This window comes from Oncorhynchus masou, chromosome 17 (genome assembly GCF_036934945.1).
Source record: "Oncorhynchus masou masou isolate Uvic2021 chromosome 17, UVic_Omas_1.1, whole genome shotgun sequence".
NCBI classification, from domain to species: Eukaryota; Metazoa; Chordata; class Actinopteri; order Salmoniformes; family Salmonidae; genus Oncorhynchus; species Oncorhynchus masou.
The window spans coordinates 39,995,851-40,021,423 of NC_088228.1; the positions used below are offsets into that span (position 1 = coordinate 39,995,851).

The 25,573-nt window shown below is 46.9% G+C and overlaps 1 protein-coding gene across 4 annotated transcripts in view; it reads left to right on the plus strand.

The window, feature by feature from the left end:
- LOC135559035 (zinc finger E-box-binding homeobox 1-like) overlaps nt 1-22,661 on the plus strand; it is a 104,234-nt gene extending 81,573 nt beyond the window's left edge. For 3 of the 4 annotated variants that reach the window (XM_064993348.1, XM_064993351.1, XM_064993350.1), the window contains exons 3-9: nt 9,718-9,906; nt 10,046-10,257; nt 12,841-12,958; nt 13,562-14,067; nt 14,355-15,911; nt 17,275-17,458; nt 19,190-22,661. In XM_064993348.1, the coding sequence (XP_064849420.1) occupies nt 9,718-9,906; nt 10,046-10,257; nt 12,841-12,958; nt 13,562-14,067; nt 14,355-15,911; nt 17,275-17,458; nt 19,190-20,328 (3,905 nt within the window). In that variant the 3' untranslated portion in view covers nt 20,329-22,661. The remainder of the gene's footprint in view (nt 1-9,717; nt 9,907-10,045; nt 10,258-12,840; nt 12,959-13,561; nt 14,068-14,354; nt 15,912-17,274; nt 17,459-19,189) is intronic. The other variant, XM_064993349.1, reaches the window with a different exon arrangement.
- The last annotated feature ends 2,912 nt before the right edge of the window (nt 22,662-25,573 follow it).

Genomic DNA, 25,573 nt, shown 5'->3' on the forward strand with positions numbered 1-25,573 from the left:
CACGTAATTTTTTCAACAATTGTTTACAGACAGATTATTTCACTTATAATTCACTGTATCACAATTCCAGTTGGTCAGAAGTTTACATACACTAAGTCGACTGTGCCTTTAACTTAAACAGCTTGAAAAATTCCAGAAGATGATGTTATGGCTTTAAGAGATTCTGATAGGCTAATTGATATCATTTGAGTCAATTGGAGGTGTACCTGTGGATGTATTTCAAGACTTACCTTCAAACTCAGTGCCTCTTTGCTTGACATCATGGGAAAATCAAAATAAATTAGCCAAGACCTCTGAAAAGACATTGTAGACCTCCACAAGTCTGGTTCATCCTTGGGAGCAATTTCCAAACGCCTTTCACCAGCTGTCCGGGTGGCTGGTCTCAGACGATTCCACAGGTGAAGAAGCCGGATGTAGAGGTCCTGGACTGGCGTGGTTACACATGGTCTGCGGTTGTGAGGCTGATTGGCTGTACTGCTAAATTTTCTAAAATGACATTGGAGGTGGCTTATGGTAGAGAATTAAACATTACATTCTATGCCAGCAGCTCTGGTGGACATTATTGAAGTCAGTATGCCAATTGCATGTTCCCTAAAAGCTTCAGACATCTGTGGCATTGTGTTGTGTGACAAAACTGCACATTCTATTGTCCCCAGAACAAGTTGCACCTGTGTAATGATCATGCTGTTTAGTCAGCTTTTTGATGTGCCACACCTGTCAGGTGGATGGATTATCTTGGCAAAGTAGGATGCTCACTAACAGGGATGTAAACAAATTTGTGCACATAATTTGAGAGAAATACGTTTTTGTGCGTATGGAACATTTCTGGGATCTTTTATTTCAACTCGTGAAATAAAATATCATGTTGCGTACATTTTTTGGTTCAGTAGACAATCCACAAAAGACTACATGTATTACTATAGAATACACTACAGTTTTATTTCACTACAGTATTTATAATATAAATACTACAGTAAAGTCTGCAGAAACACTACAGTGAATTTATGCCACAGTATATTATAGCTTTTTTTATGTGGGGTTCTATATACAGTATATCATTTCCATTGCAGTTGGACCCATGTTGGGTTGTACATTCAGTTGGGTCTGTGTGAAATGTTGTAGCGCAGTGTGGGAAAGCCTAAACAGTGGTGCACCATACGCTATTCAGACCTGGGTGGGTTCAAATAATGTTTGAAATCTATCAAATGTTTTTGTTTGTTTGTTCTAGCCTCCCTCGAGTGCCAGATGGGTGAGGTTTTCACCTTTTCAACTATTATATTAGTGCCATTGTACCAGGCAAGCTCAATCAAGCGCAGATAAAGTATTTAAAAATATTTCAAATAGTATTTGAACCGAGGTCTGATGATTTACTGTGTTCCTCCTCACTGATATTGAACATTTTCCATTGAGGCTTTGACTGCTGCCATTCATTTTTGTATTTTAATGGGAATTACTCAAGTCTGATAATTCAAAGAGAGATCAAGCATAATTACAGAATGTGGAAGAAAATACTCAGAGGTCTCTGAAGAATGAGCTCAGAGAGAAAGAGAAGGAGAGTAAAATAGAGAAAGGAAGATAGCGAGAGAGTAAGAGAAAGGGGGAGAGGCAGAGAGAGAGAGGTGGAGAGAGCAGGATTGTTTTGGAGAGCTGGTAAAAAATGAGGTCATGGGAAGTGAAAGGATTGAGGGTTAGCAGGAGTCCTGTAGCCTGGGCCCCTCCCCTCCTTTTATGAGACTTCCTTTAGCAGCAGAGCCCATAGAATTAGAATGAGTAGAACGGGGGCAGAAGCTCTGACCATGGCAATTGTGGATGGTGAATGGGGATGTCCGTTCTACTTTATTCTAATTCTATGGCAGAATCTTCTCTCTCCAGCTGCACCTGTCCCTCTCTGGGTTGCTCTCAGCAGGAAGGGCCAGGGCCTCCTGGCACAGGTCCTGGCACCGTTTAAAATGCTTAATCCCCATGGCAACGCTATAGCTACCTGCTGAAGTTTCGGTTGTATTAAGCGATGGCTCGGATCCACTGAGTGGTGGAACCACTAAGAGGTCTTTTCAGAGGAGGAGACTGAGACTTTAAACTGAGGCTCTGACTGTCAGTCATACTAGAATCAAGTGTCTTCTTATCTTATCCATGCTACCTAACATAAAACCATCCATGGGAATTCAGTTTCTCTCTCAGGTTGGATTCTATCAAAGCAACTTTATATAAAATGTCAGAGAATTCCCACAGAGCGGTATACAGGAAAAGCTCCCTTTTGTTACGGCAGGGTAGCCTAGTGGTTAGAGCGTTGGACTAGTAACCGGAAGGTTGCAAGTTCAAACCCCCGAGCTGACAAGGTACAAATCTGTCTTTCTGCTCTTGAACAGGCAGTTAACCCACTGTTCCTGGGCTGTCATTGAAAATAAGAATTTGTTTTTAACTGACTTGCCTAGTTAAATAAAGGTAAAATAAAATCATCATAACCAAGTTATGTTAACCAGGTCGTGTGTGTGCCCTGAGGCCAGTTTGAGCAGAGTATGTTGTGTTAATTAGAGGAAGTGGAGGAAGGGTGGTGAAGGGGAAGAGCAGAGCTGTGTATCATTGCATCCTCAGGTCAAACACACACACAGGTCACATTCCTCTCTAGTGTCACATTTTAATCAACCTTAATGACCTCGTTATTGTCTCTAAGGCCTAGATTCAATCAGATCAAGCGTTAACCGGCGATAGCCGACACCCGCATAGCCGATGTTTTGGCGTCGGAATTGTAACTGCGTTGGAGCTGTCAAATCGGTGAGCAACTGCTCTTGATCATTGTCATGAAGCCACACCTGCACACCTGCACCACTCGTGTTCTCTCTCTCACTCTCTCTCTCTCTCTCTCTCTGTCTCTCTGTCTCCCTCTCTGTCTCTCTGTCTCCCTCTCTGTCTCTCTGTCTCCCTCTCTGTCTCTCTGTCTCCCTCTCTCTCTCTCTCTCTCTCTCTCTCTCTCTCTCTCTCTCTCTCTCTCTCTCTCTCTCTCTCTCTCTCTCTCTCTCTCTCTCTCTCTCTCTCTCTCTCTCTCTCTCTCTCTCTCTCTCTCTCTCTCTCTCTCTCTCTCTCTCTCTCTCTCTCTCTCTCTCAAGGCTTGTAAGGACGTGAGTGTGTCATAAGTGTGGTGTGAGTCCAATATCGAGACAGGAGGTGTAGAACAGAATAATAAATACGTTGTGGACACTACAATACCTGCTTAAGTTTCTCTTTTATCCTTATTGGTTGTTGTAACATATGTGATCTGCATCTGTTACTATGGTGTTACTAAGAAGAAAGGCTATACGGTACCGGTCAAAAGTTTGAACACACCTACTCATTTCAGGGTTTTTCTTTATTTTTACTATTTTCTACATTGTAGAATAATAGTGAAGACATCAAGACGATGAAATAACACATATAACGCCAAAAAAGTGTTAAACAAGTGAAAATATATTTTATATTTGAGATTCTTCAAAGTAGCCACCCTTTGCCTTGATGATGGCTTTGCACACTCTTTGCATTCTCTCAACCAGATTCATGAGGTTGTACATGGAGTGCATTTCAATTAACAGGTCTTGTGGGAGTACAGGTCTGCAAGGAAAATGTTACAGTTGTGTAATGTTCTCGACAACACAAATGCAACAGTTGTGTCCGCAGTAGACGGTGAGTTGGTGTTGAGTGGGGTTTTAGTGGGGCTGGGAAGGAAGGTTTAGTGGGGTGTTAGTGGGGCTGGGAAGGAAGGTTTAGTGGGGTGTTAGCGGGGCTGGGGAGGAAGGTTTAGTGGGGTGTTAGTGGGGCTGGGAAGGAAGGTTTAGTGGGGTGTTAGTGGGGCTGGGAAGGAAGGTTTAGTGGGGTGTTAGTGGGGCTGGGAAGGAAGGTTTAGTGGGGTGTTAGTGGGGCTGGGAAGGAATGTTTAGTGGGGTGTGGGGTGTTAGTGGGGCTGGGGAGGAAGGTTTAGTGGGGTGTTAGCGGGGCTGGGGAGGAAGGTTTAGTGGGGTGTTAGTGGGGCTGGGAAGGAAGGTTTAGTGGGGTGTTAGTGGGGCTGGGAAGGAAGGTTTAGTGGGGTGTTAGTGGGGCTGGGGAGGAAGGTTTAGTGGGGTGTTTAGTGGGGCTGGGAAGGAAGGTTTAGTGGGGTGTTAGTGGGGCTGGGAAGGAAGGTTTAGTGGGGTGTTAGTGGGGCTGGGGAGGAAGGTTTAGTGGGGTGTTTAGTGGGGCTGGGAAGGAAGGTTTAGTGGGGTGTTAGCGGGGCTGGGAAGGAAGGTTTAGTGGGGTGTTAGCGGGGCTGGGAAGGAAGGTTTAGTGGGGTGTTAGCGGGGCTGGGAAGGAAGGTTTAGTGGGGTGTTAGTGGGGCTGGGAAGGAAGGTTTAGTGGGGTGTTAGTGGGGCTGGGGAGGAAGGTTTAGTGGGGTGTTAGTGGGGCTGGGAAGGAAGGTTTAGTGGGGTGTTTAGTGGGGCTGGGAAGGAAGGTTTAGTGGGGTGTGGGGTGTTAGTGGGGCTGGGGAGGAAGGTTTAGTGGGGTGTTAGTGGGGCTGGGAAGGAAGGTTTAGTGGGGTGTTAGTGGGGCTGGGGAGGAAGGTTTAGTGGGGTGTTTAGTGGGGCTGGGAAGGAAGGTTTAGTGGGGTTTTATTGGGGCTGGGAAGGAAGGTTTAGTGGGGTGTTAGCGGGGCTGGGAAGGAAGGTTTAGTGGGGTGTTAGCGGGGCTGTGAAGGAAGGTTTAGTGGGGTGTGGGGTGTTAGTGGGGCTGGGAAGGAAGGTTTAGTGGGGTGTTAGTGGGGCTGGGAATGAAGGTTTAGTGGGGTGTTAGCGGGGCTGGGAAGGAAGGTTTAGTGGGGTGTTAGTGGGGCTGGGAAGGAATGTTTAGTGGGGTGTTAGCGGGGCTGGGAAGGAAGGTTTAGTGGGGTGTTAGCGGGGCTGGGAAGGAAGGTTTAGTGGGGTGTTAGCGGGGCTGTGAAGGAAGGTTTAGTGGGGTGTTAGCGGGGCTGTGAAGGAAGGTTTAGTGGGGTGTTAGTGGGGCTGGGAAGGAAGGTTTAGTGGGGTGTTAGTGGGGCTGGGAAGGAAGGTTTAGTGGGGTTTTAGTGGGGCTGGGAAAGAAGGTTTAGTGGGGCTGGGAAGGAAGGTTTAGTGGGGTGTTAGTGGGGCTGGGAAGGAAGGTTTAGTGGGGTTTTAGTGGGGCTGGGAAAGAAGGTTTAGTGGGGCTGGGAAGGAAGGTTTAGTGGGGTGTTAGTGGGGCTGGGAAGGAAGGTTTAGTGGGGCTGGGAAGGAAGGTTTAGTGGGGTGTTAGTGGGGCTGGGAAGGAAGGTTTAGTGGGGTGTTAGTGGGGCTGGGAAGGAAGGTTTAGTGGGGTTTTAGTGGGGCTGGGAAAGAAGGTTTAGTGGGGCTGGGAAGGAAGGTTTAGTGGGGTGTTAGTGGGGCTGGGAAGGAAGGTTTAGTGGGGTGTTAGTGGGGCTGGGAAGGAAGGTTTAGTGGGGTTTTAGTGGGGCTGGGAAAGAAGGTTTAGTGGGGCTGGGAAGGAAGGTTTAGTGGGGTGTTAGTGGGGCTGGGAAGGAAGGTTTAGTGGGGCTGGGAAGGAAGGTTTAGTGGGGTGTTAGTGGGGCTGGGAAGGAAGGTTTAGTGGGGTGTTAGGGGGGCTGGGAAGGAAGGTTTAGTGGGGCTGGGAAGGAAGGTTTAGTGGGGTGTTTAGTGGGGCTGGGAAGGAAGGTTTAGTGGGGTGTTAGTGGGGCTGGGAAGGAAGGTTTAGTGGGGTGTTAGTGGGGCTGGGAAGGAAGGTTTAGTGGGGTGTTAGTGGGGCTGGGAAGGAATGTTTAGTGGGGTGTGGGGTGTTAGTGGGGCTGGGGAGGAAGGTTTAGTGGGGTGTTAGCGGGGCTGGGGAGGAAGGTTTAGTGGGGTGTTAGTGGGGCTGGGAAGGAAGGTTTAGTGGGGTGTTAGTGGGGCTGGGAAGGAAGGTTTAGTGGGGTGTTAGTGGGGCTGGGGAGGAAGGTTTAGTGGGGTGTTTAGTGGGGCTGGGAAGGAAGGTTTAGTGGGGTGTTAGTGGGGCTGGGAAGGAAGGTTTAGTGGGGTGTTAGTGGGGCTGGGGAGGAAGGTTTAGTGGGGTGTTTAGTGGGGCTGGGAAGGAAGGTTTAGTGGGGTGTTAGTGGGGCTGGGAAGGAAGGTTTAGTGGGGTGTTAGTGGGGCTGGGGAGGAAGGTTTAGTGGGGTGTTAGTGGGGCTGGGAAGGAAGGTTTAGTGGGGTGTTTAGTGGGGCTGGGAAGGAAGGTTTAGTGGGGTGTGGGGTGTTAGTGGGGCTGGGGAGGAAGGTTTAGTGGGGTGTTAGTGGGGCTGGGAAGGAAGGTTTAGTGGGGTGTTAGTGGGGCTGGGGAGGAAGGTTTAGTGGGGTGTTTAGTGGGGCTGGGAAGGAAGGTTTAGTGGGGTTTTATTGGGGCTGGGAAGGAAGGTTTAGTGGGGTGTTAGCGGGGCTGGGAAGGAAGGTTTAGCGGGGCTGTGAAGGAAGGTTTAGTGGGGTGTTAGTGGGGCTGGGAAGGAAGGTTTAGTGGGGTGTTAGTGGGGCTGGGAAGGAATGTTTAGTGGGGTGTTAGCGGGGCTGGGAAGGAAGGTTTAGTGGGGTGTTAGCGGGGCTGTGAAGGAAGGTTTAGTGGGGTGTTAGTGGGGCTGGGGAGGAAGGTTTAGTGGGGTGTTAGCGGGGCTGTGAAGGAAGGTTTAGTGGGGTGTTAGCGGGGCTGTGAAGGAAGGTTTAGTGGGGTGTTAGCGGGGCTGTGAAGGAAGGTTTAGTGGGGTGTTAGTGGGGCTGGGAAGGAAGGTTTAGTGGGGTGTTAGTGGGGCTGGGAAGGAAGGTTTAGTGGGGTGTTAGCGGGGCTGTGAAGGAAGGTTTAGTGGGGTGTTAGCGGGGCTGGGAAGGAAGGTTTAGTGGGGTGTTAGTGGGGCTGGGAAGGAAGGTTTAGTGGGGTTTTAGTGGGGCTGGGAAAGAAGGTTTAGTGGGGCTGGGAAGGAAGGTTTAGTGGGGTGTTAGTGGGGCTGGGAAGGAAGGTTTAGTGGGGTTTTAGTGGGGCTGGGAAGGAAGGTTTAGTGGGGTGTTAGTGGGGCTGGGAAGGAAGGTTTAGTGGGGTTTTAGTGGGGCTGGGAAAGAAGGTTTAGTGGGGCTGGGAAGGAAGGTTTAGTGGGGTGTTAGTGGGGCTGGGAAGGAAGGTTTAGTGGGGCTGGGAAGGAAGGTTTAGTGGGGTGTTAGTGGGGCTGGGAAGGAAGGTTTAGTGGGGTGTTAGTGGGGCTGGGAAGGAAGGTTTAGTGGGGTGTTAGTGGGGCTGGGAAGGAAGGTTTAGTGGGGTTTTAGTGGGGCTGGGAAAGAAGGTTTAGTGGGGCTGGGAAGGAAGGTTTAGTGGGGTGTTAGTGGGGCTGGGAAGGAAGGTTTAGTGGGGTGTTAGCGGGGCTGGGAAGGAAGGTTTAGTGGGGTGTTAGCGGGGCTGTGAAGGAAGGTTTAGTGGGGTGTTAGTGGGGCTGTGAAGGAAGGTTTAGTGGGGTGTTAGCGGGGCGGTGAAGGAAGGTTTAGTGGGGTGTTAGTGGGGCTGGGAAGGAAGGTTTAGTGGGGTGTTAGCGGGGCTGGGAAGGAAGGTTTAGTGGGGTGTTAGCGGGGCTGTGAAGGAAGGTTTAGTGGGGTGTTAGTGGGGCTGGGAAGGAAGGTTTAGTGGGGTGTTAGTGGGGCTGGGAAGGAAGGTTTAGTGGGGTTTTAGTGGGGCTGGGAAAGAAGGTTTAGTGGGGCTGGGAAGGAAGGTTTAGTGGGGTGTTAGTGGGGCTGGGAAGGAAGGTTTAGTGGGGCTGGGAAGGAAGGTTTAGTGGGGTGTTAGTGGGGCTGGGAAGGAAGGTTTAGTGGGGCTGGGAAGGAAGGTTTAGTGGGGTGTTAGTGGGGCTGGGAAGGAAGGTTTAATGGAGAGGAGGAGGGGATAAAGGAGAGGAGGAGGAGAGGAGGAGGGGTTAAAGGAGAGGAGGAGGAGAGGAGGAGGGGATAAAGGAGAGGAGGAGGGGATAAAGGAGAGAAGGAGGAGATAAAGGAGAGGAGGAGGGGATAAAGGAGAGAAGGAGGATAGGAGGTGGGATAAAGGAGAGGAGGAGGGGATAAAGGAGATGAGGAGGGGATAAAGGAGAGGAGGAGGAGAGGAGGAGGGGAGGAGGAGGAGATAAAGGAGAGGAGGAGGAGAGGAGAAGGGGATAAAGGAGAGGAGGAGGAGAGGAGGAGGAGATAAATGAGAGGAGGAGGGGATAAAGGAGAGGAGGAGGAGAGGAGGAGGGGATAAAGGAGAGGAGGATGGGATAAAGGAGAGGAGGAGGAGAGGAGGAGGGGATAAAGGAGAGTAGGAGGAGAGGAGGAGGGTAGGAGGAGGAGATAAAGGAGAGGAGGAGGGGATAAAGGAGGAGAGGAGAAGGGGATAAAGGAGAGGAGGAGGAGAGGAGGAGGAGATAAATGAGAGGAGGAGGGGATAAAGGAGAGGAGGAGGAGAGGAGGAGGGGATAAAGGAGAGGAGGATGGGATAAAGGAGAGAAGGAGGAGAGGAGGGGAGGAGGAGGAGATAAAGGAGAGGAGAGGAGAAGGGGGGAGGAGGACAGGAGAAGGGGGGGAGGAGGAGATAAAGGAGAGGAGAGGAGAAGGGGGGAGGAGGAGAGGAGAAGGGGGGGAGGAGGAGATAAAGGAGAGGAAGAGGAGAGAAGGTGTCACTGGAGAAGAAAAAGGAGACAAAGAAGTGATCGACAGTGAGGGGAGGGTGCTGCCGGTGGAGATCTCAGTTTGGATGTCCAGCAGGCAGTCCTACTGACTCTCATGGCAGGCAGACCTTCCTGACCTGGGCCAGAGAAAAGGAAAACCTGCACCCACTGAAATAGTATTTTATGTTATTTAGCAGCAGCAGAGGTCAAATGGACGTGTTTCGATGACAGCCTTCGTCAGCTTGTAGGGTTCTCATGCCACCGTATTAGATGGAAAGAGTCAGTCATTGTGAAGGCTTGGAGGGGTGAGTTTCACACTAATATGTGGTTATGGTTTAACCTTTCACACTTTCACACCTTTCACTTTGTTTAGTTTTACTAAGGCATAGGCCTACATCAACTTGGTATATGCATGTTTTCATTTTATCCTTGCATTTTCAGGCCATGGTTGGAATTGTTATTCTTTTAGACACTGTTTTCAGGTGTAATTGAAATCCAATGTGTTGTGTGTATGTTTGTTTGTGAGTGATATGTGAGAGAGAGAGAGAGAGAGAGAGAGAGAGAGATGGCCCAGGGTCTTGTGCTGTAGTCATGGCTATACCGTGTGAAGGGAGAGCTGGTTGAAGGCTGATTGAGGTTACAGAGACCCTGAGGCGCCCTCCAGCTGTCTGCTGTCACACTGCACGCGGTCTGGAAGACTGGTCACACAACCCTGTGGTTATCTGAGAGACTAGTCACACAGAGGGAGAACTGTTCTCTCATGGAATAAATGTCTCCACATGCCTAAACAGAATCACAATCTACAGACTAGATCTGAAAGGATTTTAAAGTTTACATGGCTTTAGGGGATGAGTTAAGAAGGAACCCTACTATTTTGCAGTGACATTTTAGTCCACATTAACCTGTGACAGATTATGGTTATATGCAAAGAGTTCCTTGTAGATACAAATGTTTGAGAGAGCCACTAGACATACAAAACAACCTGAACCTGCAACAGCTTCATGATATATTAAACCACGTATCCCTGTGTTTCTGTTTTGCAGTGAAGGAGGACTGTGGCTCTGAAGAGGAGGATGAGGAGGAAGGGGAAGAGGGGGGGGAGGAGGAGGAGGGGGGTAAGGATGCCCTGGTAGAGGAGATGCTACAGTTGGGGGATACAGCGGTCATCTACCCCGAAGCTCCAGAGGACGAGCAGAAGAGCATGCCTAAGAGACGGGTCCCAGACGAGAATGGTACATCACCGTAAAACTCGTACCTTCTTTTTCTACTCATAATGATGCTATCTTCAGAGAGACAGCAGAGCTTCTCAGTGATTTGGCCTGTGGTCTTCCACATTTAATGTATTTTCCTTCTCTCTATCTATATATACAGGCACGCCAGACGCTCTTTCCCAGCTCCTGACCTGCCCGTACTGCTCGCGGGGCTACAAACGCTGCACTGCCCTGAAGGAGCACATCAAGCTGCGCCACGAGAAGAGTGAGGACAACTTCAGCTGCTCCCAGTGCAGCTACACCTTCGCCTACCGCACACAGCTGGACCGTCATATGACCCAACACAAGACTCAACACAAGGAACCTGTACAGGTACCACAACCAACATTTGTTTGTGTGTGTGTGTGTGTGTGTGTGTGTGTGTGTGTGTGTGTGTGTGTGTGTGTGTGTGTGTGTGTGTGTGTGTGTGTGTGTGTGTGTGTGTGTGTGTGTGTGTGTGTGTGTGTGTGTGTGTGTGTGTGTGTGTGTGTGTGTGTGTGTGTGTGTGTGTGTGTGTGTGGGCAGTCCTCCCACTTCATGTACAGTGCCAGTCAAACGTTTGGACACACCTCCTCATTCCAGGGTTTTTCTTTATTTTTACTATTTTCTACATTGTAGAATAATAGTGAAGACATCAAAACTATTAAATTACACATATGGAATGTAACCAAAAAATGGTTATACAAAGAATATTTTATATTCTTCAAAGTAGCCACTCTTGGCATTCTCTCAACCAGCTTCATCATCTGGACTGCATTTCAATTAACAGGTGTGTTAAAAGTTAATTTGTGGAATTCCTTTCCTTTTTAATGCGTTTGAGCTTTAAGGTAAGGGGGTATACAGAAGATAGCCCTATTTGGTAAAATACCAAGTCAATTTTATGGCAAGAACACCTCAAATATGCAAAGAGAAACGACAGTTCATCATTACTTTAGGACATAAAGGTCAGTTATCAAACTTTTAAAGTTTCTTCAAGTGCAGTCACAAAAACCATCAAGTTCAATGATTAAATGAGGACCGCCACAGGAAAGGAAGACCCAGAGTTATCTCTGCTGCAGAGGATATGTTCATTAGAGTTACCAGCCTCAGAAATTGCAGAACAAATAAATGCTTCACAGAGTTCAAGTAACTGACACATCTCAACATCAACTGTTCAGAGGAGACTGCGTGAATCAGGCCCGAATTGCTGCAAAGAAACCACTACTAAAGGACACCAATAATAATAAGAAACTTGCTTGGGCCAAGAAACACAAGCTTAAATGTAATGTAATGTAAATGAAATCTGTCCTTTGGTCAGATGAGTCCAAATGTGAGATTTTGGTTTCCAACCGCCGTGTCTTTTGTGACACGCAGAGTAGGTGAACGGATGATCTCCGCATGTGTGGTTCCCACCGTGAAGCATGAAGGAGGAGGTGTTATGGTGTCGGGGTTCTTTGTTGGTGACATTGCCTATGATTTATTTCGAATTTAAGGCACACTTGACCAGCATGGCTACTACAGCATTCTGCAGCGATACGCCATTCCATCTGGTTTCGGCTTAGTGGGAATATCATTTGTTTTTCAACAGGACAACGACACACCACACCTCCAGGCTGTGTAAGGCCTATTTGACCAAGAAGGAGAGTGATGGAGTGCTGCATCAAATGACCTGGCCTCCACAATCACCCGACCTCAACCCAATTGAGGTGGTTAGGGATGAGTTGCACCGCAGTGTGAAGGAAAAGCAGCCAACAAGTGCTCAGCATATGTGGGAATTCCTTCAAGACTGTTGGAAAAGCATTCCAGGTGAAGCTGGTTGAGAAAATTCCAAGAGTGTGTAAAGCTGTCGTCAAGGCAAAGGGTGGCTACTTTAAAGAAGTAGCCATCCTTCCCAGCACCACTAACACCCCACTAAACATAAAGAATTTTGATTTGTATGACACTTTTTTGGTTACTACATGGTTCCATATGTGTTATTTCATAGTTGTGATGTCTTCACTATTATTCTACATTGTAGAAAATAGTAAAAATAAAGAAAACCGTTGAATGAGGAGGCATGTCCAAACCTTTGACTGATACTGTATATTATAAAAATTCCTGGATGTTTATCTGCTCCTGTTGAATAAATTAACTTTATGGATTTCTGTTTTGCATTACGATTCATAATTCTGTCTTATCTCAGCACTGTTTTTATCACTGTCTGCTGACACAGATGCAAACTAAATTAGCGTCTCAAATAGAACCCTATTCCCTTTATAATGCATGCTTTTTCTGGTCAGAAATGTGCACTGCATCAGGAATAGGGTGCCATTTGGGATGAACACAACATTTTAGCTGACCTATTAAATGTTTAAACCCGTATTTGAATTGTACTGTACAGAACTCTCCCTTTATTCTTTGACAGAGCAATTTGAACCAAGATGTCTTTATCCAGAGTGACTGCATACATTGTCATACTATTTAGTGCAGGTCCCCCATGGGAATGTAGCCCACAACCCTGGCATCCAAGCACCAGGTCCTACCAACTGAGCCACGCAGGATTACTATTACTGTTGACTGGGAATGCATTACACTCCCTTCAGACAGCAACATGAGTATGACTTTAGACAGAGTACTGTTGTGACATTCTAGGACAATGTACTATATTCAACCAAAACATCCCCATGAACAACGCACACATTAACTACACTGTACACGTTGACTGAAGAGGCTTCTCACCATGCACAACAAACACATTGTCTGTGTCCCAAATGGCATGCTATTCCCTATATACCACACTACTTCACACTACTTTTGACCAGAGCCCAGAACCCTGGTCAAAAGTAGTGTACTGCATTGGGAATAGTGTTCCATTTGGGACGAAAAAATGAACTATGCTGTACCCGTTGACTGGAGAGTGTCCTCACTCACCCGTGTGTCCTTCTGTCTGTCTGCTAGCGCCACATGCCCCAAACCACGACAACAACAGGGGGGAATAGGAAGTTCATGTGTACAGAGTGTTCCAAAGCTTTTAAATACAAGCACCACCTGAAGGAGCACCTGCGTATTCACAGCGGTGAGTAATACTGGCAACACCTTGGTCACCATGGCAACACACGCATGGGATGACTCACATGGTTAAGTCCAAATGCTATCCTATTCTCTAATATAGCGCACTAATTTTGACCAGAGCCCTATTGGCCAATTGGGACACAGTCCTGGTCAAAAGTCGTGCACTATAGGCTATAGGGAAGAGGGTGTCATTTGGGACAGAATCCTAGTGACTCACCAATATATTCACAGCACTGCTGGTCCAGATGTATCTAACTAACCATTTCCTTTGATATGTTTATAATATGCCGCTCTATAATTTCTGATTCTTGATTATGATAATTATTGAATCTGTGCTTCTGGCCAATGTGTCATAATTCTGTTGCTGTTGGCTTCAGGGACATGACTCCATTACCTGTGTGTTAATAATCGGTGCATCTGCATCCCACATGGCACCCTCTTCCCCAGGTAGTGCACTACTTCTGACCAGGACCCATAGGCGTCAAACATAGTGCACTATATAGGGAATTGGGTGCCATTTGGGACACAAACCTTATGTTTTCAGATGTTTCCTGGAAGTAGCTTTATTTGATTACTCTATTCTTCTTATTTAACCAATTTCTCTCAGGAGAGAAGCCATACGAGTGCCCCAACTGTAAGAAGCGATTTTCCCACTCCGGGTCCTACAGCTCCCACATCAGCAGTAAGAAGTGTGTTGGCATGGTGCCTGTCAACGGTACCCCCCGACCAGTCATGAAGGCCTCCCAGACCCCCTCCACCCAGAACCAGCTTTCCGGCACTGCCCCCGTAGCCCCTACCCGACTGCTCCTCCGGGGGGAGAAGACAGATGGCAAGCCCCTTCAGGAGCAGCTCCCCGTCAACCAGATCAAATCAGAGCAGGTGGAATATGAGTACAAGCCGGTGGTGGTGGGGCCTAACGGGACAGGGTTTACCGGTGGCATGGCGGTACCCCAGGGCATGGCGGTACCACAGGGCACGGGGCTGCCACAGGGCCTGGCGGTACCACAGGGCATGGCGGTACCACAGGGCAGGGTCCAGGCGGTGGTGCTGCCCACCGTTGGTTTGATGTCTCCTATCAGTATTAATCTCAGCGACCTGCAGAACGTACTCAAGGTTTGATTTGTATTTATTTGCCGATTTAAAAACAGAATTCAATTATGCATTTAAAATTATTATTTTTTTTAAATACAAAAAGGTTTAAAAGGCCCCTTGCGGTCAGAAATGACCAAATCTAGCTATTGTATGGAGCCCCTTGATGTTGTGGTCATTTGTTAGCAGTTGGTGTGTCTATCATCCCAGTGACTTTTACACACTTTAACATTGAGCTTTAGTACCACTACTCATCAAGGAGAGCACCAGGAAAGGTTACTCATTTCCATTGTGGTGCTCTTATTTCCAAGGTGGCCATGGATGGGAATGTGTTTCGCCAGGTGCTGGGGACGGCCAACGGGCTGGTGACGTCCAAGCAGGGGGTGGTGGGGCAGGCTGGGCAGCAGGTCATCTCAGCCATCAGCCTCCCTGGCTTCGTGGACCAAGACGGAACCACCAAGATCATTATTAACTACACCCTGGAGCCCAGCTTGGCCCAACAGCCCAGCGCACCTCAGCTCCTCAAGAAGGAACCTCTCCCTGCCCCCACCAACACACAGCCAGCCTCCAAAGTAACAGAGAAACTCACCCAGGACCTCAGCATCATCAAGACCGAGCAGCCCGACTCTGAGTCTGAGAAGGAGATGGAGAAAGAGGAGGCTCAGACCAAGGCAGAGGCAGAGCAGAGCAAGGAGGGTGAAACACCAAAGGCCCAGACAGGCAAGACAACATGTCTGCTGTGTGATGACTGTCCTGGTGGTTTGGATGCACTACACATGCTCCAGCACTGTAAACCTACCAATGGGGAGGGGGGTGACGGCAGCCCCCTGGACCCCTCTATCGCCTCCCTGCTGGCAGAAGCAGGGATAACACCAGGCCAGCCCCCTCTGAAGAACCTGCTCTCCCTCCTCAAGGCCTACTTTGCCTTAAACTCAGAGCCCACCGAGGAAGAGCTGGCCAGGATCTCTGACAACATCAGCTTGCCCGTGGACATAGTCAAGAAATGGTTTGAGAAGATGCAGTCCGGTCAGATTACTGTCGAGCCCCCTGGTTCCTCTTCCCCTCTACCTTCAACAGGTCCTAGAACAGAGACCCAGGCGGCCCAAGAGAAGAGCGGAGAGCAGACAGAGAATCAACTCGCCTCGGCCCAAACCCAGGAGACATCATCTTCCCAACCTCCCAACAGTTCCCCTGCCTCGACCTCCGCCTCCCCCTTGGTCTCAGCCTCGGCTCCTTCACCACTAAACCTCTCCTCCAGCGGCCGGGTCATCGTGAAAACGGAGGAGGACTCAGAGGGCGAGTCTCAAGATCTTCCCCTGGACCTGTCCCTTCCCAAGCAGCCCCAATCAGAGCCCCAGGTCCCCCATGTCCCCCAGGAGCAACCCCTCAACCTCACCTGTTTGAAGAAGGAAACGTCCCATCCCCAGCTCCAACCCCAGCTGCAGGCCCAGATCCAGGCCCAGCTCCAACCCCAGCTCCCAGGGTTCCAAACCCAGCTCCAGTCCCAGCTCCAACCCCAGCTCCAAGCCCAGATCCAGGCCCAGCTCCAACCCCAGCTCCAACCCCAGCTCCAGGCCCAGCTCCCAGGGTTCCAAACCCAGCTCCAGGCTCAGGGAACCACCAACACCATCTACGTCACTTCCCCCCCGCAGATGGCCACCTCCAGCCCGGTTAACATCATGACCACCCAGCTAGTAGCCATCACCAACCAGGGCAGCGGTGTGCCCTGTCTCAGGGCCATCTCCACTGGCACCACCAAACGGACTATCCTCATCCCCCAGCTTACCTACACATACACCACTAAAGCAGGCAGCAACGCCACTGGGGCCGACGGAGACCAGAAGACCGTTATACTCAACGGCTGCCAGGTTGGTTTGTGAGCAAGCTATTCAGAATGTTTGAAATATGTGAGATGAGACAATAGGAATATATACAGTAGATGGGACACAGAGATGGTTATTTGTCAATATTAGGGAAATATCAATCAGTGAAGGAGAGGGATACCACACACACACACACACACACACACACACACACACACACACACACACACACACACACACACACACACACACACACACACACACACACACACACACACACACACACACACACACACACACACACACACACACACACCAACAGAGGAGCGTGCTATGTCTAACAGAACACATTGATTCAGTTGAAGAGCAGAGCAGAAGAACACAGTGGAGGGAATGCACTGTGAGTTTCCTGCAGTTTTACTGAGTAGCCTGAATAACCCAGCACCAAGAAGTAAGTCTGCATCTCAATTGGTACCCTATTCCCTATATAGTGTATAACTTTTGGCCAGGGCCCATAGTGCTCTGGTCAAACGTAGTGCACTGTATAGGGAATCGGATGCAATTTGGAACGCTTTCCCCCTGCCTGTGGAAAAATGAAAGCAGTCCTGGCTGAATGGTTTGGGCTCCTTCCAGGCTTCCCTGAGCTGGATGATGTATGTACCAGGTGAAGTTACCTAATACTCGGTGCGTGCATGACAGCAGACAGAATTATCTGCCGCAGCCTGGAGTTGAGTTGGATTCTTCCAGTAGGAGTCAGGGGATTGTGTGTGTGTGTGTGTGTGTGTGTGTGTGTGTGTGTGTGTGTGTGTGTGTGTGTGTGTGTGTGTGTGTGTGTGTGTGTGTGTGTGTGTGTGTGTGTGTGTAAAGAAAGACTAGCAGAATGAATCCTTGCATGTTTATACATGTGAGCAGCTCACAGCGCGGTGTCTGTCTGAAAACCCACGTCTGTCAGTGTCTGGCAGACAGATCTCTCTAAGGTCTCCTGCTGGCTCACTAGAACTGACACAAAGGCCTGTGACAGTGGAAACACTGTGTTTTACATACCGCTGCTTTTATGGTATAGTCTTGCATGTTTATACATGAGAGCAGCTCACAGCGCGGTGTCTGTCTGAAAACCCACGTCTGTCAGTGTCTGGCAGACAGATCTCTCTAAGTTCTCCTGCTGGCTCACTAGAACTGACACAAAGGCCTGTGACAGTGGAAACACTGTGTTTTACATACCGCTGCTTTTATGGTCTAGTCTTGCATGATTATCCAGTAATAGCAATGTCACATTAGAACAGATTTCTGATTTTGCATTATAATTATTTTGCTTTGTAAGCACTGGGAAAATGTTTATGAAAAGCATAATAAGTGAAATACTTAATCTTAATGATACATTATTAAAGCATCTCTCTTTTACTTTGAGGAGGAGGAGAAGGCTGACACCAGTTCAGAGAGCGTGTCGGCCGTAGAGGAGCAGAACGACTCGGACTCAGCCCCTCCACAGAAGAAGATGTGTCGGCTGGAGAGTGGCATGTATGCCTGTGACCTGTGTGACAAGATCTTCCAGAAGAGCAGCTCCCTGCTCAGGCATAAATACGAACACACAGGTAAATCATATGCCCGGCGGTTGCTGGTCCATTGGGTCAGGGGCCGTATATAGCATCTCAGAGTAGGAGTGTGGATTTAGGATCAGCTTCGCCTTTCAGATCACGATGAATAAGATTATACAGACAGGTGGGAACCTGATCTTAGATCAGCACTCCTACTCTGATAATTCTTGACTTTTTAATGAGTGCTGCCCACCTAATGTCCTCCTAAAACACACATGAATTATTTCCTATGAGATGCATGCGTAACTACTGGCTCCAGCACTTTGATTCGATTTGGATTTGCCAAAAAAGGCTCTGCGTGCATCCCAAATGGCACCCATGTAGTGCAAATGTAGTGCACTACTTTTGACCAGGACCCATAGGAGAATAGGGTGCCATTTGGGACACAAAGTCTGTTTACAATTAGCCGTGCTCCATTCTATTCTGAGAGGGCAGGTGGGTATTGGTCTGGTCCAGCCATGACTGCACTACTCTCAGACCACACATAGCCAATGGCATTGTGAAGCCTGGGTTCATTTTCCAAATGGCCCCATATCCCCTATGCAGTGAACAACTTTTGCCCTGGGTCCATATAGGAAATAGGGTGCCATTTTGGAAGCAATCCTGGCCTGGCGTAGGACAGGCAGAAAAGGGGGTGTTTCACGGCCCCGTTGGATGGGCCCAGTTGAACCCTTTATAGTGCACTACTTTTAACCAGGGCCCCTAGGAGACCGGTCAAGCAGAATCTTTGAACATTTCAGCATTTGGCAGCTTGATCTCCATTCACCCTAAGATGTTTGTTTATTTTACTGAAAAATATTCCTGTGCAACAGACCTGCTGGAATCCGTTTGGGGGAATATTCTGAAGTGTTTTATGCTGAACAAAAATATAAACGCAACATGTTAAGTGTTGGTCCCATGTTTCATGAGCTGAAATAAAATATCCCAGAAATCTGCACAAAACGTGTATTTCTCTCCAATTTTGTGCACAAATGTGTTTACATCCCTCTTAGTGAGCCATCCACCTGACAGGTGTGGCATATCAAGAAGCTGATTAAGCACCTTGTGCTTCGGACAATGAAAGGCCACTCTAAAATGTGCAGTTTTGTCACACAACACAATGCTACAGATGTCTCAAGTTTTGAGGGAGCGTGGAATTGGCATGCTGACTGCAGGAATGTCTACCAGAGCTGTTGACAGAGAATTTTATGTTAATTCCTCTACCATAAGCCGCCTCCAAATTTGGTAGTACGTCCAACCGGCCTCACAACCGCAGACAAGGTGTAACCACTCCAGACCAGGACTTCCACATCCGGCTCCTTCACCGACGGAGACCAGCTGGACAGCTGTTGGAACTGACGAGTATTTCTGTCTCTAGTAGAGCCCTTTTGTGTTGAAAAACTCACACACACACACACACACACACACACACACACACACACACACACACACACACACACACACACACACACACACACACACACACACACACACACAGAGCAAATCAAGAGTAATGGGTTGCGGATTGAAAAAAAATGTTTTTACAGGGTTAAGCAGACACCTGTGGTGTGTTTAATGGAGAAGTTGGTTGAGTTTGAAACTCTGTTTCTCTCTACAACTTTTCCAACACAAACTCAGTATGTGGCTGTGTGTCTTTCAGAGGGTTTTAAATCAAGTTTCTGTTAAACATCCATGTACATTGGACACTAAAGTAATCTACTCTTCTCTCTTCTTCTCTTGTGTTTTCAGGAAAACGTCCACACGAGTGTGGCATCTGCAACAAAGCCTTCAAACACAAGCACCACTTGATAGAGCACACGCGTCTGCACTCCGGAGAGAAGCCCTACCGCTGTGACAAGTGTGGCAAGTGTTTCTCCCACTCGGGCTCCTACTCCCAGCACATGAACCACCGATACTCATACTGCAAGAAGGAGCCCCAGGGAGATCATCAGGTGGGGCGTCGGCTCAGGATGACCCCCGAAATGAGCCCCCAAGCAGAGGAGCAGCAGTCAGATAGCCGGCCCACCTCCCCTCCCTCCCAACTGGACTCAGACGAGAGGGAGAGTGAGGAGGAGCTGGAGGAAGAGGAAGGAGAGGAGGAAGGCATGGAAGCCATGAGCATGGACGACATACGGGTGGTGCAGGTGGGCGAGGATGATGAAGAGAGTGAGATCTACGAAGTGGAGGAGTTTGAAGGAGAGAGGCAAGAGGAGGAGGAAGAAGGGAGCAGAGAGGAGGAGGCACAACAGGAAGAGGAGGAGGGACAGCAGGAAGAGGAGGAGGGACAGCAGGAAGAGGAGGAGGGACAGCAGGAAGAGGAGGAGGAAGAAGGGAGCAGAGAGGAGGAGGCAAAACAGGAAGAGGAGGAGGGACAGCAGGAAGAGGAGGAGGCACAGCAGGAAGAGGAGGAGGGACAGCAGGAAGAAGAGGAGGAAGAAGGGAGCAGAGAGGAGGAGGCACAGCAGGAAGAGGAGGAGGGACAGCAGGAAAAGAAGGAGGAAGGGAGGAGAGAGGAAGAGAAGTCTGTACAACAGGAGCAGGTGTGTGAGGAAGCGGAGGAAGGGAGAAGAGAGGAGGAGGAAGAAGGGAGGAGAGAGGAGGAGGCACACCAGAAGGAGGGGGAGGAAGAGGAATGGAGGAGAGAGGAAGAGAGCAGAGAGGAGTCTGTACAGCAGGAGAAAGATGTGTATGAGGAGGAGGAGGAGATGGAGGTACAGGTGATGGGAGATGGGGAGGGGGAGGAAGGAGAGGCAGAGAAGGAAACTGTGGTAACAGAGAAGGCTAAGGAAACAGAGGACAAAGAACCGCATGTGGACAGGGAGAACATTACAGAAACATTAGAAAATGGACAGAAAGAAACAGAGGAAAACGAGATGAACAGTGAATGAAAAATACATTTTGTGTTGAAAATGTCAAATAGCAGGACAGGAAAATATTGTCTTGTTGTCAGAAGAAGAAACAAAACAAACATGGCTGCCATGTTGATGCTGTGTTGTCGGTCCACTACTGTGTTCAAACCCAGGTGTGCCTGAACTAGACAAAAAAAGAAGTGACTTTTGTGGAAAAAAATCAGTGTTACTTAGACCTTGTTTATAGAAGTATTATTCATTTGAAAAGAAGGAAAAAAAGAAACACCCATGTGGACATTTGTTACTGAGAGTGAGACATCCGATCCCAGGTCTGTTTGTCAGTGTTATTACTCATTTTGCAGCTCGTGTTTTAACCTTTTAACCTGTACAGTTGAAGAAAGATTTCTATACCTTTTTATTGCCAAATGATGGTGTTTGCTAAAATCAGTATTTTATTGAGTTGTAAAAAAACAAAACATCTGCACTACAGTATTCCTGGTTTACCTATGGATAAAACATGCCTCATGATGTGCTGTTCACCCTTTAGTATGATTATGTACACACTAGCTATAGATCTTCTTTATGTTAGCTAATCTTAGCATAGCATTTTGTTTTAAGTTGGATTGTTAGCCTTATGAAGAAAAGAGGATTCTGGGGTATGGGTGGGAAGGGGTTAGCCTGAGTGCCAGTCTGTTTGTTCTATCATGTTCACTCCTTGTCACTCATTGTCTTGCCATGTTTGGCTTGTCAAGGACAGCAATGGAATTGGCAAGAGCACAAACAGATCTGGGACCAGGCTAGGGAGAGGTGAGAGGGTGGGGATGATGATGTGGCATCTGATGCCATAACCAAACTGTCCTATCAGGGAAGGTGTCACAACCTCAAATCCAGCATTCTTACCATGCTCCTCCTTGGTCGCACCCCAATAATCTCTCCTTCCTGCAGTGTGCACTTGTTCACTACTCCCCACAAATTGAAAAGCATTGGATTGGTGTAGGCATGGGCTAAACTACAAGAAGTGTCCACAATATTTTGTATACCAGTCATTTCCTTTCAAATCCATGAAGGGAAGAGAGCAAGTGCGCACGTTTGGTTTGATTATTGGGACACCCCTTGTTTTCGGTTCGGTTAGTTGTTAATCAATGATCATCAGTGTTATAGGGTCATATGAAGCAGGAGGGGGGCAGTTCTGCATTGTACCCCACCCCAATGCCTCCAGCCTTATGCAAGACCAGTCCTGTGTGCTGTAAGTGCCATTGAACAGTGTTATTTTCACTTCACGGATGTAGCCAGTACATCTTTCAATCTGCGCAAGGCCCATATTGAATAATGTTTGCTTACTTGCTTGGACACATTTTTTGTTACACAGTGCTTCATCCCAAATGGCACCATATTCCCTATTGGTGCACTATAGGGCTCTGGTCCAAAGTACTATACTATGGAGGGAAAAAGTGGCCATTTGGGACGCGGACAACAGCACGAATAAGGAATCTTTCATGTGACAAAGTGACAAAGAGAATAAGATGGATGGGAAAGGTTTTACTGTGTTTAAGGGGATTTTCCTGTGTTGGAGCGTCAGCCATTATTAGTTGAGTGCACTTGTTTTAAAGAATGGTGGCGAACTAACCCTCACTTCAGGTAACAAATGTCAGTGAATATGGTCCCTGTGTTTTATGACGTGTTTCAGTTGATTTTACCTAACAGTGTTACTTCATTATTTTAGTATTTTTCATGTGTGCATTTGGCAGTATTAGAACCCTTGTCACCGATGAAAGTGTACCTATTTAGTTTTTAGAGGACTTTTTATATTTATGTGTCTTATTTTTATATTTCTTTATGGTTATTTATTACACACATTGTAGTGTACAATACTGTAGTTTGAATTGATACAATAATAATATATTTTAGTATGAAAAGTGATTTGAAGGTCCATGAATCCAGAGCGGTCTGAAGTGCAGCTCCGGGAGTCATGACGTTTGTTTTCAAAAAAGCAACCTGAAGTATTACGTCAACATGATGTCTGTTTAAGCTGTAAAAAAAGAAGAAGAAAAGACAGGAAGAGAGAAATGCAGTGTTCCCTGTGTATCCATCATCAGATGAGTTGGTTAGACTGACCTGTCCTTAATTTGATATGAGCTACTGAAAACTAACTGTGTGACTAAATGCATGAGTCCTCGCTGTTGTTATGAAGATATACGTAACTCCCTTTTTTTGTCAACATACTCTTTTTCTTTCAGTTTTGTGCCAATTTGTTACATTGTTGTTGTATGTCAGAGGCTACACTTTGTTTTATACATTTCCTGTTTAATCTGTCTGTTTTTATAGTTGTTTTTTTATGACCCCTCCATCACAATAAAATAGAAGAAAGCGTTTCTGAGATTGATCTTTATTCTTATGTAACAATGTTTAATTCATCTGTAATATATCATATACTTGCTCTTTAGTCCTTAGTGGGAGTCAGGAGACAATGGTTGATGTAGTGATTGATGTGTGTCGTTAGTAGAGGTAGGGGTTAGTATGGTTATATTTAACATTAGGTATGGGGTTATTCTCTGCTTATGCATCCTGATTAAATACATTTATATCATCCAACAAATGTAAACATTCTTTATGGAGGAATGGCCTAAGATCCCTCCCAATGGTTTTTTCCAATCTCATAAAACATTTTAGGAAAAGGCTCAGTGCCTTGCAATGTGAAGTATTGAAAGATATTGAAAACAATACTTTTGATCATCTTTGAGAAAAAATGATTACTTGTAAAACAAAATCTCTCTAAGCAATTAGTATAACATTATTTTTTTTTTTAATGATTACAATATACAATTGAAGTCGGAAGTTTACATACACCTTAGCCAAAAATATTTAAACTCAGTTTTTCACAATTCCTGACATTTAGTCCTAGTAAAAATCCCCTGTTTTAGGACAGTTAGGATCACCACTTTATTTTAAGAATGTGAAATGTCAGAATAATAGTAGAGAGAATGATTTATTTCAGCTTTTATTTCTTTCATCACATTCCCAGTAGGTCAGAAGTTTACATACACTCAATTAGTATTTGGTAGCATTTCCTTTAAATAGTTTAACTTGGGTCAAACTTTTCGGGTAGCCTTCCACAAGCTTCCCACAATAAGTTGGGTGAATATTGGCCCATTTCTCCTGCCAGAGCTGGTGTAACTGAGTCAGGTTTGTAGGCCTCCTTGCTTGCACACGCTTTTTCAGTTCTGCCCACACATATGTCAATTAGCCTATTGGGAGCTTCTAAAGACATGATATCATTTTCTGGAAATTTCCAAGCTGTTTAAAGGCACAGTCAACTTAGTGCATGTCAACTTCTGACCCACTGGATTTGTAATACAGTGAATTATAAGTGCACTAATCTGTCTAAACAATTGTTGGAAATATTACTTGTGTCATGCACAAAGTAGATGTCCTAACCGACTTGCCAAAACTATAGTTTGTTAACAATACATTTATGGAGTGGTTGAAAAACAAGTTTAATGACGCCAAGTTAAGTGTATGTAAACGTCGGACTTCAACTGTAGCTCAGTATTTGTAATAGATTGTTTGCCAATAATTTGGGACTGTATGTTTGTATCAGATGACCATATCTAGAGAGGGTCTGGGTCCATTCAACGGCACTATCTACAATGTGCCTTTTAAAGGTCATTTACACCTGAGCCGTCTTCCGCAGCGTTTACCATGAAAGCGGACGTCAGGGAAATGGCCTTCAAAATGAAATACCTATTTCCTGAACATTATCTGTTATGCCAGTAATATTCTGGGACCAAAGGTATTCTACCATTCTGACACGGAGCCAGCTTGTGGAGAGCAATGCATCTAGAGAAAGCACATTTTCATTCAGGGGAAACACATCAGCAGAATAGAATCAAACTGAATGTAACAGAGATGCTGGGATTTGAAGCAGGTGGTGAGTTTAATAACACAATGAACGATACAAAACAAGAGTAGCATCTGGACATGAAACACCATCACTACTGCCTGGGGGATGAACCTAAGGGAGTGACAGATATAGGGGAGGTAATCCGTGAAGTGATGGAGTCCAGGTGAGTCTCATAACGATGGTGCCAGGTGTGCGTAATGATGGTTGTCAGAGCCAGTGATTAGTAAACCGGCGATGTCGAGCACTGAAGAGGGAGTAGACATGACACAGTATTTTGTAGCATTGCTATTAAATTGTTTAACTTGGTTCAAACATTTTGGTACCCTTCCACAAGCTTCCCATAATAAGTTGGGGGAATTTTGGCCCATTCATCCTGCCAGAGCTGGTGTAATTGAGTCAGGATTGTAGGCCTCCTTGCTCGCACACACTTTTTCAGTTCTGCCCACAAATGTTCTTTAGGGTTGAGGTCAGGGCTTTGTAATGGCCACTCCAATACCTTGACTTTGTTGTCCTTAGGCCATTTTGCCACAACTTTGGAAGTATGCTTGGGGTCATTGTCCATTTGGAAGACGCATTTGCGACGAAGCTTAAACTTCCTGACTGATGTCTTGAGATGTTGCTTCAATATATCCATGTAATTTTCCGTTCTTCCTCATCTTGCCATCTATTTTTCTGAAGTGTACCAGTCCCTCCTGCAGCAAAGCACCCCCACAACATGATGCTGCCATCCCCATGCTTCATGGTTGGGATGTTGTTCTTCGGGTTGCAAGCCTCCCCCTTTTTCCTCCAAACATAACAATGGTCATAATGGCCAAACAGTTCTATTTTTGTTTCATCAGACCAGAGGACATTTTTCCAAAAAGTATGATCTCTGTCCCCATGTGCAGTTGCAAAGTTGCAGTGGCTTCTTCACTGCTGAGCGGCCTTTCAGATTATGTCGATATAGGACTTGTTTTCTGTGGATATAAATACTTTTGTACCGGTTTCCTCCAGCATCTTCACAAGGTCCTTTTCTGTTGTTCTGGGATTAATTTGCACTTTTCGCACCAAATGTACATTAATCTCCAGGAGACAGAACGCGTATCCTTCCTAAGTGGTATGACGGCTGCGTGGTCCCATGGTGTTTATACTTGCATACTATTGTTGGTACAGATGAACGTGGTACCTTCAGGCGTCTGGAAATTGCTCCCAAGGATGAACCAGACTTGTGGAGGTCTACAATATTTTTCTGAAGTCTGCAGATTTATTTTGATTTTCCCATGATGTCAAGCAAAGAGGCACTGAGTTTGAAGGTAGGTCTTGAAATACATCCACCGCTACACCTCCAATTGACTCAAATTATGTCAATTAGCCTATCAGAAGCTTCCAAAGCCATGACATCAT